The sequence below is a fragment of the Acinonyx jubatus genome, chromosome C1 (genome assembly GCF_027475565.1).
Source record: "Acinonyx jubatus isolate Ajub_Pintada_27869175 chromosome C1, VMU_Ajub_asm_v1.0, whole genome shotgun sequence".
NCBI classification, from domain to species: domain Eukaryota; kingdom Metazoa; phylum Chordata; class Mammalia; order Carnivora; family Felidae; genus Acinonyx; species Acinonyx jubatus.
Window position 1 is genome coordinate 50,038,158 of NC_069381.1, and position 13,161 is coordinate 50,051,318.

At 37.2% G+C, this 13,161-nt stretch overlaps 1 protein-coding gene across 4 annotated transcripts in view; it reads left to right on the forward strand.

The window, feature by feature from the left end:
* Positions 1–13,161, forward strand: part of PATJ (PATJ crumbs cell polarity complex component) — a 362,166-nt gene that overhangs the window by 123,234 nt on the left and 225,771 nt on the right. For all 4 annotated transcript variants that reach the window (XM_027059027.2, XM_053214164.1, XM_053214163.1 and 1 more), the window contains exon 23: positions 12,823–12,894. In XM_027059027.2, coding sequence (XP_026914828.2) covers positions 12,823–12,894 — 72 coding nt within the window. The remainder of the gene's footprint in view (positions 1–12,822; positions 12,895–13,161) is intronic.

Consider the following 13,161-nt stretch of genomic DNA (forward strand, 5'->3'; position numbering starts at 1 on the left):
ATCTATCCTGATGTTAATAATTGGGAGCAAGATCAAGTGTAGGTGAAACTGCTAGATTTGAATAGTCATCCAGGGTAAGCTCAAATACTAAGAAGAGCATGGGACCAAAATTAGAGTCTTGCAGAGCAGCAATATCACAAGTAAGAATGGAGGCAGAAAATAGTGAAATGGAGTGAACAAAATGTCACTCAGAGGAAATTAAACCTAGAGGTTGTCGTAGAAACCGGACAAGAGAACATTTACCAAAGGTTTTCACAGACCTTCATTATGGCCTACGGAGAGGTCAGGGCAGATGAAACGGAAAAGTTTACTTGGGGTTTGGCCACACGGATGCACTAGGTAAGCATAGAACAATTTAAGTAAAATAGAAATCAGAGAGTAGTAGGTTGAGAATTGAACAGGTCCGAAATTGGGCATAGTAAGTCCAGTGAAACTAGTGTTTTCAGAATCCAGGTCATGAAAAGAGACAGAATGCGTATCATCTAGATAGCTAGAGGGTATTTTTGGATTGAGGTAAAGAAGAAGAGGTTATGCATACGTAATTACATATATATTGATATATGTATTGTGTGTGTGTCTTTCTGGGAAAGATCCAGCAAAGAAATATGTAGATGCTGGAAAGGAAGTTATTAAACACAGTCCCTAGAGAGAGGAGAAGGAGAGAAAGACATTGCACACCTAGAGAGATTAACCTTTGGTGGTTAATCCACAGAGACAGGTGCCAGGAATGAAAGCAAAGTACAAATGCAAGTGCTATTTATATCCTGTAGATAGGAATCCAAAGAGATTTTTTATTTTTTGTATTTTTTGTCATTTAGGTAAAGATTATTTGAAAAGAGTGATAAGGTGGTAGTAATGTGTACATTAAAAGTAGAGGTGTCACTTTTGAAACAAGGGTAGGAGAGTAATGGCTTAGTGGCTGGTGGAAAGCAGTTTAGAAAAATCTTGCTCCCTGCCCCCCACCTTCCAACTTCCCAAGGTGAGAGAGTATCATTCACTTGAACATAGTATCTGTGGCAGAGAACCAGAAGCTGTTGAGAGAATGTTTGGTGAAGAGGTCAGAGTGTGGAGTAGTTTCTTGACAATTCAAGGAGATTCCGTGGAGTGTGATGGGTAGTTTGGCCTGGGGGCGGGGAGAGGGGAAGGGGTATTGGTGGAGTGTATGAGAATGGAAGGAGAAACCAGAGCAGCAAGGAAGGAAGGAGTTGGAGGTGTTGGCCAAGCATAACAGGGATGAGAGATAGGGTGGATTTATTGGCCTTCGTGTTTTTATTAAACCTTTAGTCCAAGAATGATTTTGTACTGACATATGAAGTGTCTTAGAATGATATCACTTCTCCATTCAGCAACCTGTGACCTTTGACCCTTTTTATTGACCTTTACATTTAATTTTATTTATTTTTAAGATTTTATTTCCAAGTAATCTCTGCACCCAGTGTGGGGCTTGAACTCAAAACCATGAGATCAAGAGTCATGTGGTCCACCAACTGAGCCAGGCAGGTGTCCCTCTGCCTATAGTTTTAGACAGAAACTTCATATTGCAAAAAGTTGGTCTCTGTGCTTCAGCAAAGCTCCTTTCTGAGTGTAAAGGAAAAGACTCCGAGGTTCCTGGCTGGCTCAGTCAGTGGGGCATGCGATTCTTGGTCTCAGGGTTTTGAGTTCGAGCTCCATATTGGGTATGGAGACTGCTTAAAATAAAATTAAAAATTAAAAAAAAAAAAAGGGAAAGACTCAGATAAGCTCAACCACTTGGAGAAATCTGATGGCTTTTCATTCAGCAGAACTGGACCAGTGTTCAGCAGGGAGGTGCTGACAGGTCCTTTGTCCTGGCGTGAGCAATGTAACCAAGCTCCTGGGGAAATGCATAGTATTAAACAGGCAATAGGTTTGTTTCTTCAGGAGGGATGGTTGCAGATGGAAGTACTGGAAGGCTTAAAAATATAACTTTATAGGGGCACCTGGGTGGCTCAGTCATTTGAGCATCCGACTTCAGCTCAAGTCATGATCTCGCAGTCTGTGAGTTCAAGCCCCACGTCGGGCTCTGTGCTGACAGCTCAGAGCCTGGAGCTTGCTTCCGATTCTGTGTCTGCCTGTCTCTCTGCCCCTCCCCCATTCATGCTCTGTCTCTTTCTCTCTGTCAAAAATAAATAAACATTTAAAATATATATATATGTATATATATATAATTTTATGACTTATTTTAAATTTATTTTTAATTGTTTTAATGTTTATTTTTGAGAGAGACAGGGTGTGAGTGGGAAAAGGGCAGAGAGAGAGGGAGACACAGAATCTGAAGCAGGCTGCAGGCTCTGAGCTGTTAGCACAGAGCCCGATGTGGGGCTCCAACCTATGAACTGTAAGATCATGACCTGAGCCAAAATCAGCCACTTAACCAACTGAGCCATCCAGGTGCCCCTGACTTTTTTTTTAAATTAAAAAATTTTTTAAGTGATCTCTACACCCAATGTGGGTCTCAAACTCACAACCCTGAAATCAGGAGTTACATGCTCCAGTGACTCAACCACCCAGGTCCCCCTAATTTTGACTACTTATATGGTCAAATTACTTTTCAAATGAGACCGTTTTATTTTTTAAATTTCTCTTCTGCTTGGTGTCAATAATTAAATCTCACAAAGAATTCGGAAATGAGACGGCTTTTTTAAAGGTATAGAACTGTAATTGGAAAATATCTAAACAAATTTCCAAAACCACCCCCCCTTTCTTATGCAGAAGTCAAAATGGAACATCCATTCTGTCTTACTCAGTTCTTACCACTTTCAGAAAGGGAAGATACACTTTACTCCTACCTCATTCCTTTCTTATTCTCCAGAGGTAACTTTGACAAGCTGATTTCTTACGTGGGCACAGGCATTCAAGAGTTTCAACCTAACTTTTGAGAGCTCAGTCTTGCATTTGAATGTTGTTTTTTTGACTTGCTGTTATAGATTTAGGATATATTAAAATTTTAGCAGGTAATAGAAGAGTTCCTGTAAGTCATGTTTTCCCCCTTTTAGTCTTTAAAGGTATGTCCCGTGGAGTTAGGTTCATAGGTGAATATTTATTGCCACTCCGGAGCTTTTCTGAGTAATGCATAGATTCTTTTGGAAGACAGTCTTTCAGATCAGGGTATCATGAAGTGCTAAATGATAGTTTAGAGTTTCTACTTTGCATTAATTTTGGTGTAGAACCCAGCTAAGTTATTTAATGTACACTGTGCTTCTGCATCCCATTGACTTCCCTGTACCTTTAGAGGCCTAATTTTTTGTTAGTTTGTTTGTTCTAAGATTAAATTTAAAGGGGGCCTGTAGTGCAATGGATAATGTGTCTGACTACAGATCAGAATATTTATTTAATTTATTTAAACTCAACAAAACAGGGGTACCTTGGTGGTTCAGGTGGTTAAGCATCCAACTTTGGCTCAGGTCATGGTCTTGTGGTTGTGGGTTTGAACCCCGTGTCTGTCTCTGTGCTGTGCAGAAAGCTCAGAGCCTGGAGACTGCTTCACATTCTGTGTCTCCTTCTCTTTCTGCTTCTCCCCCGCTCACATTCTGTTTTCTCTCTCTCTCTCTCTCTCTCTCTCTCTCTCTCTCTCTCTCTCTCTCTCAAAAATAAATAACATTTAAAAAATAATAAACTAAAACAACACAAAAACAATTCACCCATTTCTATCTCTCACCCCCTGCCTCTTGCAACTACCAATCTGTTGTTGTCTGTATCTGTGAGGTTTTTTTTGTTGTTGTTGTTTATTTTATTTTTAATGTTTATTTATTTTGAGAGAGAGAGAGAGGGAGTACGCACACAATGGGGGAAGGGTAGAGAGAGAAGAAGGAGAGAGAGGATCTCAAGCAGGCCCTGTGCTGTCAGCCGGGCTTAATCCCATGAACCATGAGATCATGACCTGAGCTGAAATCAAGAGTTGGACGCTTAACCAACTGAGCCACCCAGGCACCCCTGTTGTTTTAGATTCCACATATAAGAGAGATCATATGGTGTTTATCTTTGTTTGTCTGATTTATCTCACTTAGCATAATACCCTCAAGTTCCATCCATGTTGTCTCAAATGACAAGATTTCATCCTTTGATGGCTATATAATATTCCATTTTAAATTCCATGATTTCTTTATCAATGGACACTTTGGCTCTTTCTGTATCTCGGCTATCATAAATAAATGTCATAAATAATGCTACACATGAACATGGGAGTGCATGTATCTTTTGTATCAGTGTGTTCTTTTTTTAATTTTTATTTATTTATTTATTTATTTATTTATTTGCTAAATACTCATAAGTGAAATTGATGGATCATATAGTGATTGTATTTTTAAATTTTTGAAGAACCTCCATACTTTTTCCATAATGGTTGCATCAATTTACATTTCCAACAACAGTGTACAGAAGTTCCCTTTTCTCCATATCTTGCCAATCAGCACTTGTTATTTCTTGCTTTTTTGATAATTTCCATTCTAATAGATGTGAAGTGATACCTCACTGTAGTTTTGATTTGCATTTCTCTGCAAATTTTCATGTACCTGTTGGTCATCTGTATGTCGTCTTTGGGAAAAAATGTCTATTCAGATCCTCTGCCCATTTTTTAATTGGATTGTTTGCTTTTTGGTATTGAGTTGTATGAATTCTTTACATATTTTGGGTTTTATTCTCTTATCAGATATATGATTTGCAATTATTTTATCTCATTCAGTAGGTTGCCATTTCATTTTGTTTATTGTTTACTGATTAGTTTGATGTGGTCCCACTTGTTTACTTTTGATTTTGTTCCTTTTACTTTTGGTGTTGGATTACAAAAATCATGACTAAGACCTATGTTAGGGAGTTTACCACCTATGTTTTCTTCTAGGAATTTTATGGTTTCAGGTCTTATATTTAAATCATTAATCCATTTGGGGTTAATTTTTGTGTATGTTGTGAGATAGTGGTCCAGTTTCATTCTTTTGTATGTGGCTGTGCAATTTTCCCAACACCATTTATTGAAGAGACCATCCTTTCCCCACTATATGTTCTTGGCTCCCTTGTTGTAAATTAATTGATGATCTAAGTGTGGGTTTATTTCTGGACTCTATTCCATTGATGTATGTGTTTCTTTTTATGCCAGTACCATACTGTTCTAATTACTATAGCTTTGTAATATAGTTTGAAATCTGGACACATGTTACCTCCAGCCTTGTTCTTTCTCAAGATTGCTTTGGTTAATCTAGGTCTTTGAGGTTTCATATAAATTTTAGTATTGTTTATTCTATTTCTGTGAAAAGTACCACTGGGATTTTAATAGCAGTTGCATTGAATCTGTATATTACTTTGGGTAGCATGGACATTTAAAAAATATTAATATTTTTAATCCGTGAGCATGGAATATCTTTTATTTGTGTCTTCAGTTTCTTTCATTAATATATTGTAGTTTTCAATATACAGGTCTTTCATCTCCTTGGTAATTTTATTTTTAGGTATCTTATTCCTTTTGATCGAATTGTAAATGGATTTGTTCTTAATTTCTCTCTCTGATACTTTGTATTAGTGTAAAGAAACACAACTGATTTTTGCATGTTGATTTTGTATACTGCAACTTTACAGAATTCATTTATCCTAACTTCTTTTTGATAGAGTCTTTAGGATTTTCTATATATGATATCATGTTATCTGCAAATAGTGAATTTTACTTCTTCCTTTCCAATTTAGATGCCTTTGGTTTCTTTTTTGAATAAAAGTGGTAAGAGTGGTCATTCTTGTCTTGTTCCTTATCTTAAAGGAAAAGCTTTTAGCTTTTCACTGTTAGGTCTGATGTTAGCTGTGAGCTTGTCATATATGGCATTTATGTTGAGGTACATTTCCTCTATACCTGCTTTTTTGAGAGTTGTTATTATAAATGGATGTTGAATTTTGTCAGATGGTCTTTTTGCACCTATTGAGATGATCATAAGAATTTTAGCCTTCATTTTGTTAATGTAGTGTATCACATTGATTTGTGATTGGTTGAACCATACTTGCATCCTTGGAATCAATCTTACTGGATTATGGTGTATGATCCTTTTAATGTATTGTTGAATTTGGTTTGCTAATATTTTGTTGAGGATTTTTGCATCTTTGTGTCTTTCTCTGGTTTTGGTATAAAGGCAATGCTGGCCTGTAAAATATGTTTGGAAGAGTTCACCCCCTTCATTTTTTGGAAAATTTTAAGAAGGATTGATAATCAATTTTCTTTGAATATTTGGTAGAATTCACTAGTGAAGCCTTCTGGTTCTGAATTTTAGTTTATTGGGAGGCTTTCAATTACCAATTCAATCTCCTTGTTAGTAATTGGTCTATTGAGGTTTTCTATTTCTACCTTATTCAGTCTTAAAAGATTGTATGTTTCTAGGAATTTATTTCTTCTAGGTTGTCCCATTTGTTGGCATATAATTGTTCATAGTAGTTTCATGATTCTTTGTATTTCTGTGGCATCAGTGGCATTTCTGAATTTATTTGAGACCTCTTCTTTCCTTGAGTAGTCTAGCTAAAGTTTTGTCAATTTTGTTTATCTTTTCAAAGAACCAGCTTTTAGTTTCATTGGTCTTTTCCATTATCATTTTAGTCTCTATTTTTTATTTCTGCTGTAATCATTGTTATTTCCTTCCTTCCAAAAACTTTGGGCTTCATTTGTTTTTCTAGTTCTTTCATGTGTAAAAGTTAGGTTGTTTGAGACTTTCCTTGTTTCTTGAGGTAGGCATTAATTGCTATGAGCTTTCCTCTCAAAACTGTTTTTGCTGCATCACATAAAGTTTGGTATGTTAAATTCCCATTTTTGTTTATCTCAATGTATTCCTTTTTCATTTTTTTCTTTCATTTTTTAAAAATTTCTCTTTCATTTTCTTTTATTTCTCTTTGGATTGACCAGTAGGTCAAAGAATGTTGTTTAATCTCCGCATATTTATGAACTTTCTAGTTTCTAGTTTCATACCATTGCAGATGGAAATGATGCTTCATTTAATTTCAGTCATCGTAAATGATTAAGACTTGTGGGGTGCCTGGGTAGCTCAGTAAGTTGAGCGTCCAACTTCAGCTCAGGTCAATGATCTCACAGTTGATGGGTTTAAGCCCTCTGTCAGGCTCTGTGCTGACAGCTCAGAGCCTGGAGCCTGCTTTGGATTCTGTGTCTCCCTCTTCTGCTTGTGCTCTCTGTCTTTCAAAAATAAATAAAAATGTTAAAAAAATTTTTGTTTTAAATGATTAAGACTTGTTTTGTGAGGCTCAGTCAGTTAAAAATACAACCTCTGCTCAGGTCGTGATCTCAGGGTTTATGTGTTTGAGCCCTGCTTGGGGCTCTCTGGTGTCAGAGCAGAGCCCACTTAAGATTCTCTGTCCCCCTGTCTCTTTGCCCCTCCCCCACTTGTGTTGCATGTATTATCTCAAAAATAAACTTAGAAAAAAAAAAAAACTTGTGGCCTAAGATATGATCTATCTTAGGAAATACTCCATGTGCACTTGAAGAATGTGTATTCTAACGCTTTTGGAATGGTATATTCTGTATGTATCTGTTAAATTCACCTGGTCTAACATGTCATTTGAGGTAGATGTTTCCTTATTGATTTTTTGGTCTAAAGTCCCCTACTGTTATTGTATCACTATTTTTCCCTTTAGGTCTATTAATGTTTGCTTAATATGTTTAAGTACTCCTGTGTTCTATATTAATGTTATATTTTCTTATTGGACTGATTACTTTATCCTGATATAACATCCTTCTTTGTCTCTTAATCTTTGTTTTAAAGTTTATTTTGTCTGATAGAAGTATGTCTGCTCCAGCTTTCTTTTAGTTTCCATCGCATGGCATATACTTTTTCATTTCTTCACTTTCATTCTGTGTGTCTTTACATCTGAAAGGAGTCTTGTAGGTAGCATGTAGATGGGTCTTGTTTTTTCATTCAGCTACTTTGTGTCTTTGGAGATTTTAGTACATTTACATTTAAAGTAGTAACCGAGAGGTATGTGTTTATTGCATTTTGTTAATTGTTTTCTGTTTTTGTAGTTTTTCTCTGTTCCTTTCTTCTCTTATTTTCTTTGTGGTTTGGTAACTTTCTTCAGTGGTATGCTTATATTTTTAAATCTTTTGTGTATTTACTATAGGTTTTTGGCCTGTAGTTACCATGAGACTTACATATAACAATTTACATCTATAATAGTCTATGTTAAGTTGATAATAACTTACATTTGATCCCATTCTAAAGCTCAATCTTTTTACTACTCCCCACCATGTTTTATGTTTTTGATATCATAGTTTACATATTTTTATCTTGTGTGTCCCTTAACTAATTATTGTAATCATAGTTATTTTACTATTTTTTCTTTTAACCCTCATACTAGCTTTATAAATAATCCACGACCTTTATTATATATTTACTTTTCCAGTGAGATTTGTTCTTTCACATGGGTTCTCATTACTAATTAACACTTTTTCTTTTCAGCTTAAAGAAGCCCCTCTAAGATTTCTTGTAAGGCCAGTTTAGTGGTGATGAACTCCTTTAGTTTTTACTTGTCTGGAAAACTCTTTATCTCTTCTTCAATTCTGAATGATCATTTTGCCAGATAGAGTATTTTTGGTTTCAAGTGTTTTCTTTCAACACTTTGAATATATCATGCCATTCCCTTGTGACCTATAAAGCATGTGCTCAAAAATTTGCTGGCAATCTTATCATGGGGAGTGGGTTTTTTTTTTTTTTGTAATATTAACAAGGTTTTTTTTCTTTTGCTACATTTAATATTCTTCCCTTGTCTTTAACTTTTGACATTTTAATTATAACATGTCTTGTTGTGGGTCTCTCTGGTTTCAACTTGTTTGGAACTCTCTGGGCTTCCTGGATCTGGATGGCTATTTCATTTCCCATTGTAAGGAAGTTTTAGCCATTATTTCCTCAAATGAAATTTCTACCTCTTTCTCTTTCTTTTCTCTTTCTGGGAGCCCTATAGAAAGTGAATATTAGTTTATTTGAAGTTGTCCTATAAGTCCCTTAAGCTATTTTCATTTTTTCTTATCCTTTCTTCCTTTTGCTTCTTTGATTGGTCTTGTCTTTGAGGTGATTGATCCTTCTGTTTTGTCTAGTCAGCTATTGAATACCTGTAGTGTATTTTTCAGTTCACATATTGCATTCTTCAGCTCTGTGACTGGTTTGGTACTTTCTTATGTTTTCTATGTGTTTGTTGAAGTTTTAATTGTGTTCATCCATTCTTTCAACTTCAGTGATCATCTTTATGACCATGACTTTGGACTCTTTATCAGGTATATTGCTTATCTCCTTTTGACTTAGGCATTATGAGGTTTTGTTAAATTTCATTTGGAACATTCCTCTGTTTCTTCATGTTGCTTGACTTTCCGTGTTGGTTTCTATACAGTAGATGAAACTGCCACCTCTCCCAGTCTAGAAAGAGTGGCCTTGTGTAGGAGGTGAAACTTTTCATTCAGCCCTACCACATCTCTTGGTTGTTTCCCAAATTTCTGTGCTTGTTCAAGCAGGCTGTTGTATTTTTAATAGCTCCTGGTAGTTGAGGATGTGCCTCAACTGAGGTTGTCAGTGTCCAAAAGGGGAGAATCAGGCTTTGACTAGAAGCCAAACCCTTAGGCAGCAGCTTTAAAAGTATGCAAATGTATATGGTCCTGAGGGACCACATGTGTAAGCCTCACTGTCCACCAAACACAGGCAATCTGAGGTGTGCCTTGGGTGGCAGTCACAAAAATTTGGGCTCCAGAAGAGTGTTTATAAGCTCCTTTTGGGGAGATACCAGCAAGCTGGAGCAAAGCAGAGGGAAAGTGCCAAGGTGGTGTTCACAGCCTATGTTCCTTTAGAACCACACTGTAGGGCACTGGATGTGTGCCAAACCTGAATCCTGCCCCTTAGTCCAAAGCTCCAGGACGAGCAAAGTGACCTTTTTCACAGAAAGCCTGGGGCATATGCCTCAGTCTGCCATCTTTGAAGTGCCCTGGTGATGGTAGCCTACCAAGAATGGTCCTCTGATTGCCATAGTCCTGTGGAACCCAACAATGCAAGACCCTTCATCCACCAAAGCCAGGCAATCAAAGGGTGTCCCTGGACATCCGCTGCGAACACCAGGCATCAGACTCATGGAGAACTCTCCTCCCAAGAGTCAGTGGCGCTCTGGAGTGTGGCTGATGGTGAACATGATGCGAGCACTTGCCTCTCTGGAAAGGCTTAGTCAGCCCGAGGTGTGTCCTTAATTAGACCAAATATTTATGTCTTATTATCACACCTGTCATGATTTGGGATACAGGAAAGTAGAAAATAGAAGGAAAGTTTCAATGTTGGTTTGTTTGGGGATTTTTAATTTTTAATCCTCAGTTAATATTTACAGGGGAATTCTAAAATAGAGCATGACAATATTCCTTGCAGTAATGTCCATATTCTGAAAACCAGGATATAATGTAAAGTATCATATTTGGGATGGCAGATAAATTACATCAATAGTATGGGCTATTAAGATGCTGTTGAATAAAAAAAGAAAGATTACGATACATGGGGAAAATTTTTGATAGAAATTCAAATGAAAAAAATTGTAAAGGAAATGAATATTAAGCTTCCACTAAATGACAGTCACGTCATTTAATCCTTGTTACTGTTACATAGGGTAATCAAAATATGAAAGCTTCTGCTATTACAGCTATTCAATGAACATCTATGCACATGTGCAAAGAATAATATAATGTGATAATATGAAGACTTTGCTTAAATTGGTAGAATCCTGGGTATCCTGTAGGGATTGCATTCAGCTGCTTATAAAACTCTCCACTTGGGGTGGCTTAACCAAGTGGGGCTGTAATTTTTTTCATGTAAAAACCCCTGAAGAAGGTGATCTGCCGGGGTCTTAAACACCTTCCTTTCTGCTCTGCTGTCTTTAATGCATTGCTTTAGTCACTGTTTCTTCATGATTTTAAAATGCATGCTTCACTGCCAATATCATCTCTGCCTTCTAGGCAAGAAGAAAGGGAAGGTCATAGCATGAAAGGCTCCTGCCAGATGATTCTCTGTCCATGTAATGAGTTTTTCTGGAAATCTCTGAGGACTTGTACTTCCATTTCAGAACTGTAGCTCCCAGTTAACATTAGCTGAAAGGAAGTCCAGAAAATGTATTTCTTTAAATCTGGGCATAGTGCCACCTGGAATAAAGGAGAAGTTATGTTGGTAAGGAAGGAGGAAGAAGACATTAGATAAGTAATTGGCAAGTATCTGCCAAACTCTTTTTCCTTGAATACTGTGATGCTCTTAATCATGAAATCATTGACTGGCTGAGGCAACAAAACCATCTGGGAATAGGTGAGATGTTAACGACCCCTGATGATTCCAATTTCTTAACTAATACTTGGATTCTTTCGGTATTCTCTTTTTCATTCAGCCTGAAACCATTCTACACTAGAAAGTCTGTCTGTAGACATGCAGGTGGGTTTGGAGTTTTGCTGCTATTTATAGGACTCATTTGAGACTTCAGAGAAAAATGGAGCATTGAAACGTTTAGGCTGCAAAACAGATTTGGATACTGTGAGGAGGTTGTGCAGTTGCAGCCTTCCCTGAGCTTCAGTTCCTCAAGTGGAAGAATAAAATAATAATATGACCTGCAGTGCCTGCTTCACAGGGTTTTTGTGAATGTAAAATGGAAGAGGTAGTACCTACATTTTTGTATAGAGTAATAAAATGTACCCTTCAGACCTATTATCTCAGGTGGTGGTCCAGAGTCACACACGCATTTCATGGTGCGGTTTAGACTGGAGCTTAGGAGTTCTCTTAGGAGTACTCTTCCAGATAATATATGGTAATGTCTCTACCCTATTAGATAGCATTACCTTTATAAGTACTTTGTAATTCAGCATTTTTAAAAGGATCTTTTTTTTTTAAGTTTATTTATTTTGAGGAGGGAAAGGGGCAGAGAGGGATAATCCCAAGCCCTGACATGGGGCTTGATCCCATGACCCTGGGGTCATGAGTTGAGCCAAAATCAAGAGTTGGATGCTTGTAGCACCTGGGTAGCTTGGTCTTACTTCAGCTCAGGTTGCGGTTTGCACATTCAAGCCCATGTTGGGCTCTACACTGACAGCTTGGTGCCTAGAGCCTGCTTCAGATTCTCCTCCTCTCTCTCTGCCCCTCTAACCTCCCCCTCAAAAATAGACATTAAAAAAGAGATGCTTAACTGACTGAGCCTTGCAGGCACCCCTGTAATTCAGCATTTTATGTTATCACTTCCATACCAGCATGACTTGATGGGTGAAAGTATGGCAGTGGTAGGTGGGAGGATCAAATTAGATCTACCAGAAGGAAATCTCTCTGCAAACTGCAAAGTGATGGATAATGACACAAAACGTTCATGGGATACACATCACCGGGGAGTTACTTAGTGCCAGGATGACAGATCTACAAAGAGGGATTGTGTTTCCTGTTTAGCCATTTCAGCTACATATGTTGGTTTATGCTGGAGTGTTTTCTTTGCTTGTCGATCAGGACCAAGTTTAAAGGAATATATGTTATAATATTTTGTACCTTGATCATGAAACAAATGTGAAGTTGTACAAATCACACATAGATTTTTAGGAAATAGCGTCTAGACTGTCACCAATAAAAGTGTTTGTGATGTGTGTTTCTGGCTTGTTTGTTGAACATTAAAAGTAATGTATTTTTGTTTTGTACAGATAGTTAACTGTTGATGTAAATATTTTAAACCTTAAAAATTAAGAACTATTTACCTACAAATAGATTGTTCAACTTCAAAACTTTGTAAGAACCTTTAACAGCACTGTTTTACAAGGTGCATGTGTGTTTTTCCTTTGTCTCTCTTCAGTGAGTTACCTGAGAGAGAAGAAGGTGAAGGAGAAGAAACTCCAAACTTCAGCCACTGGGGTCCACCAAGAATGTACGTTGATGATGTCATTGGCTTTCTCAGTAGGAGAACACAGTTGGTTGCTCTTTCCTTTCAGAGTGTCATTTAGACGTTCTCTACTGATTAAGTATTGCCATAATGTACATCTAGGCTGGTCTAAGGGTTTTTTTTTTTTAATTATTTTAATATGAAATTTGTTGTCAAATTGGTTTGCATACAACACCCAGTGCTCATCCCAACAGGTGCCCCCTCAATGCCCATCACCCACTTTCTCCTGTCCCCCAACCCCCATCAACGCTC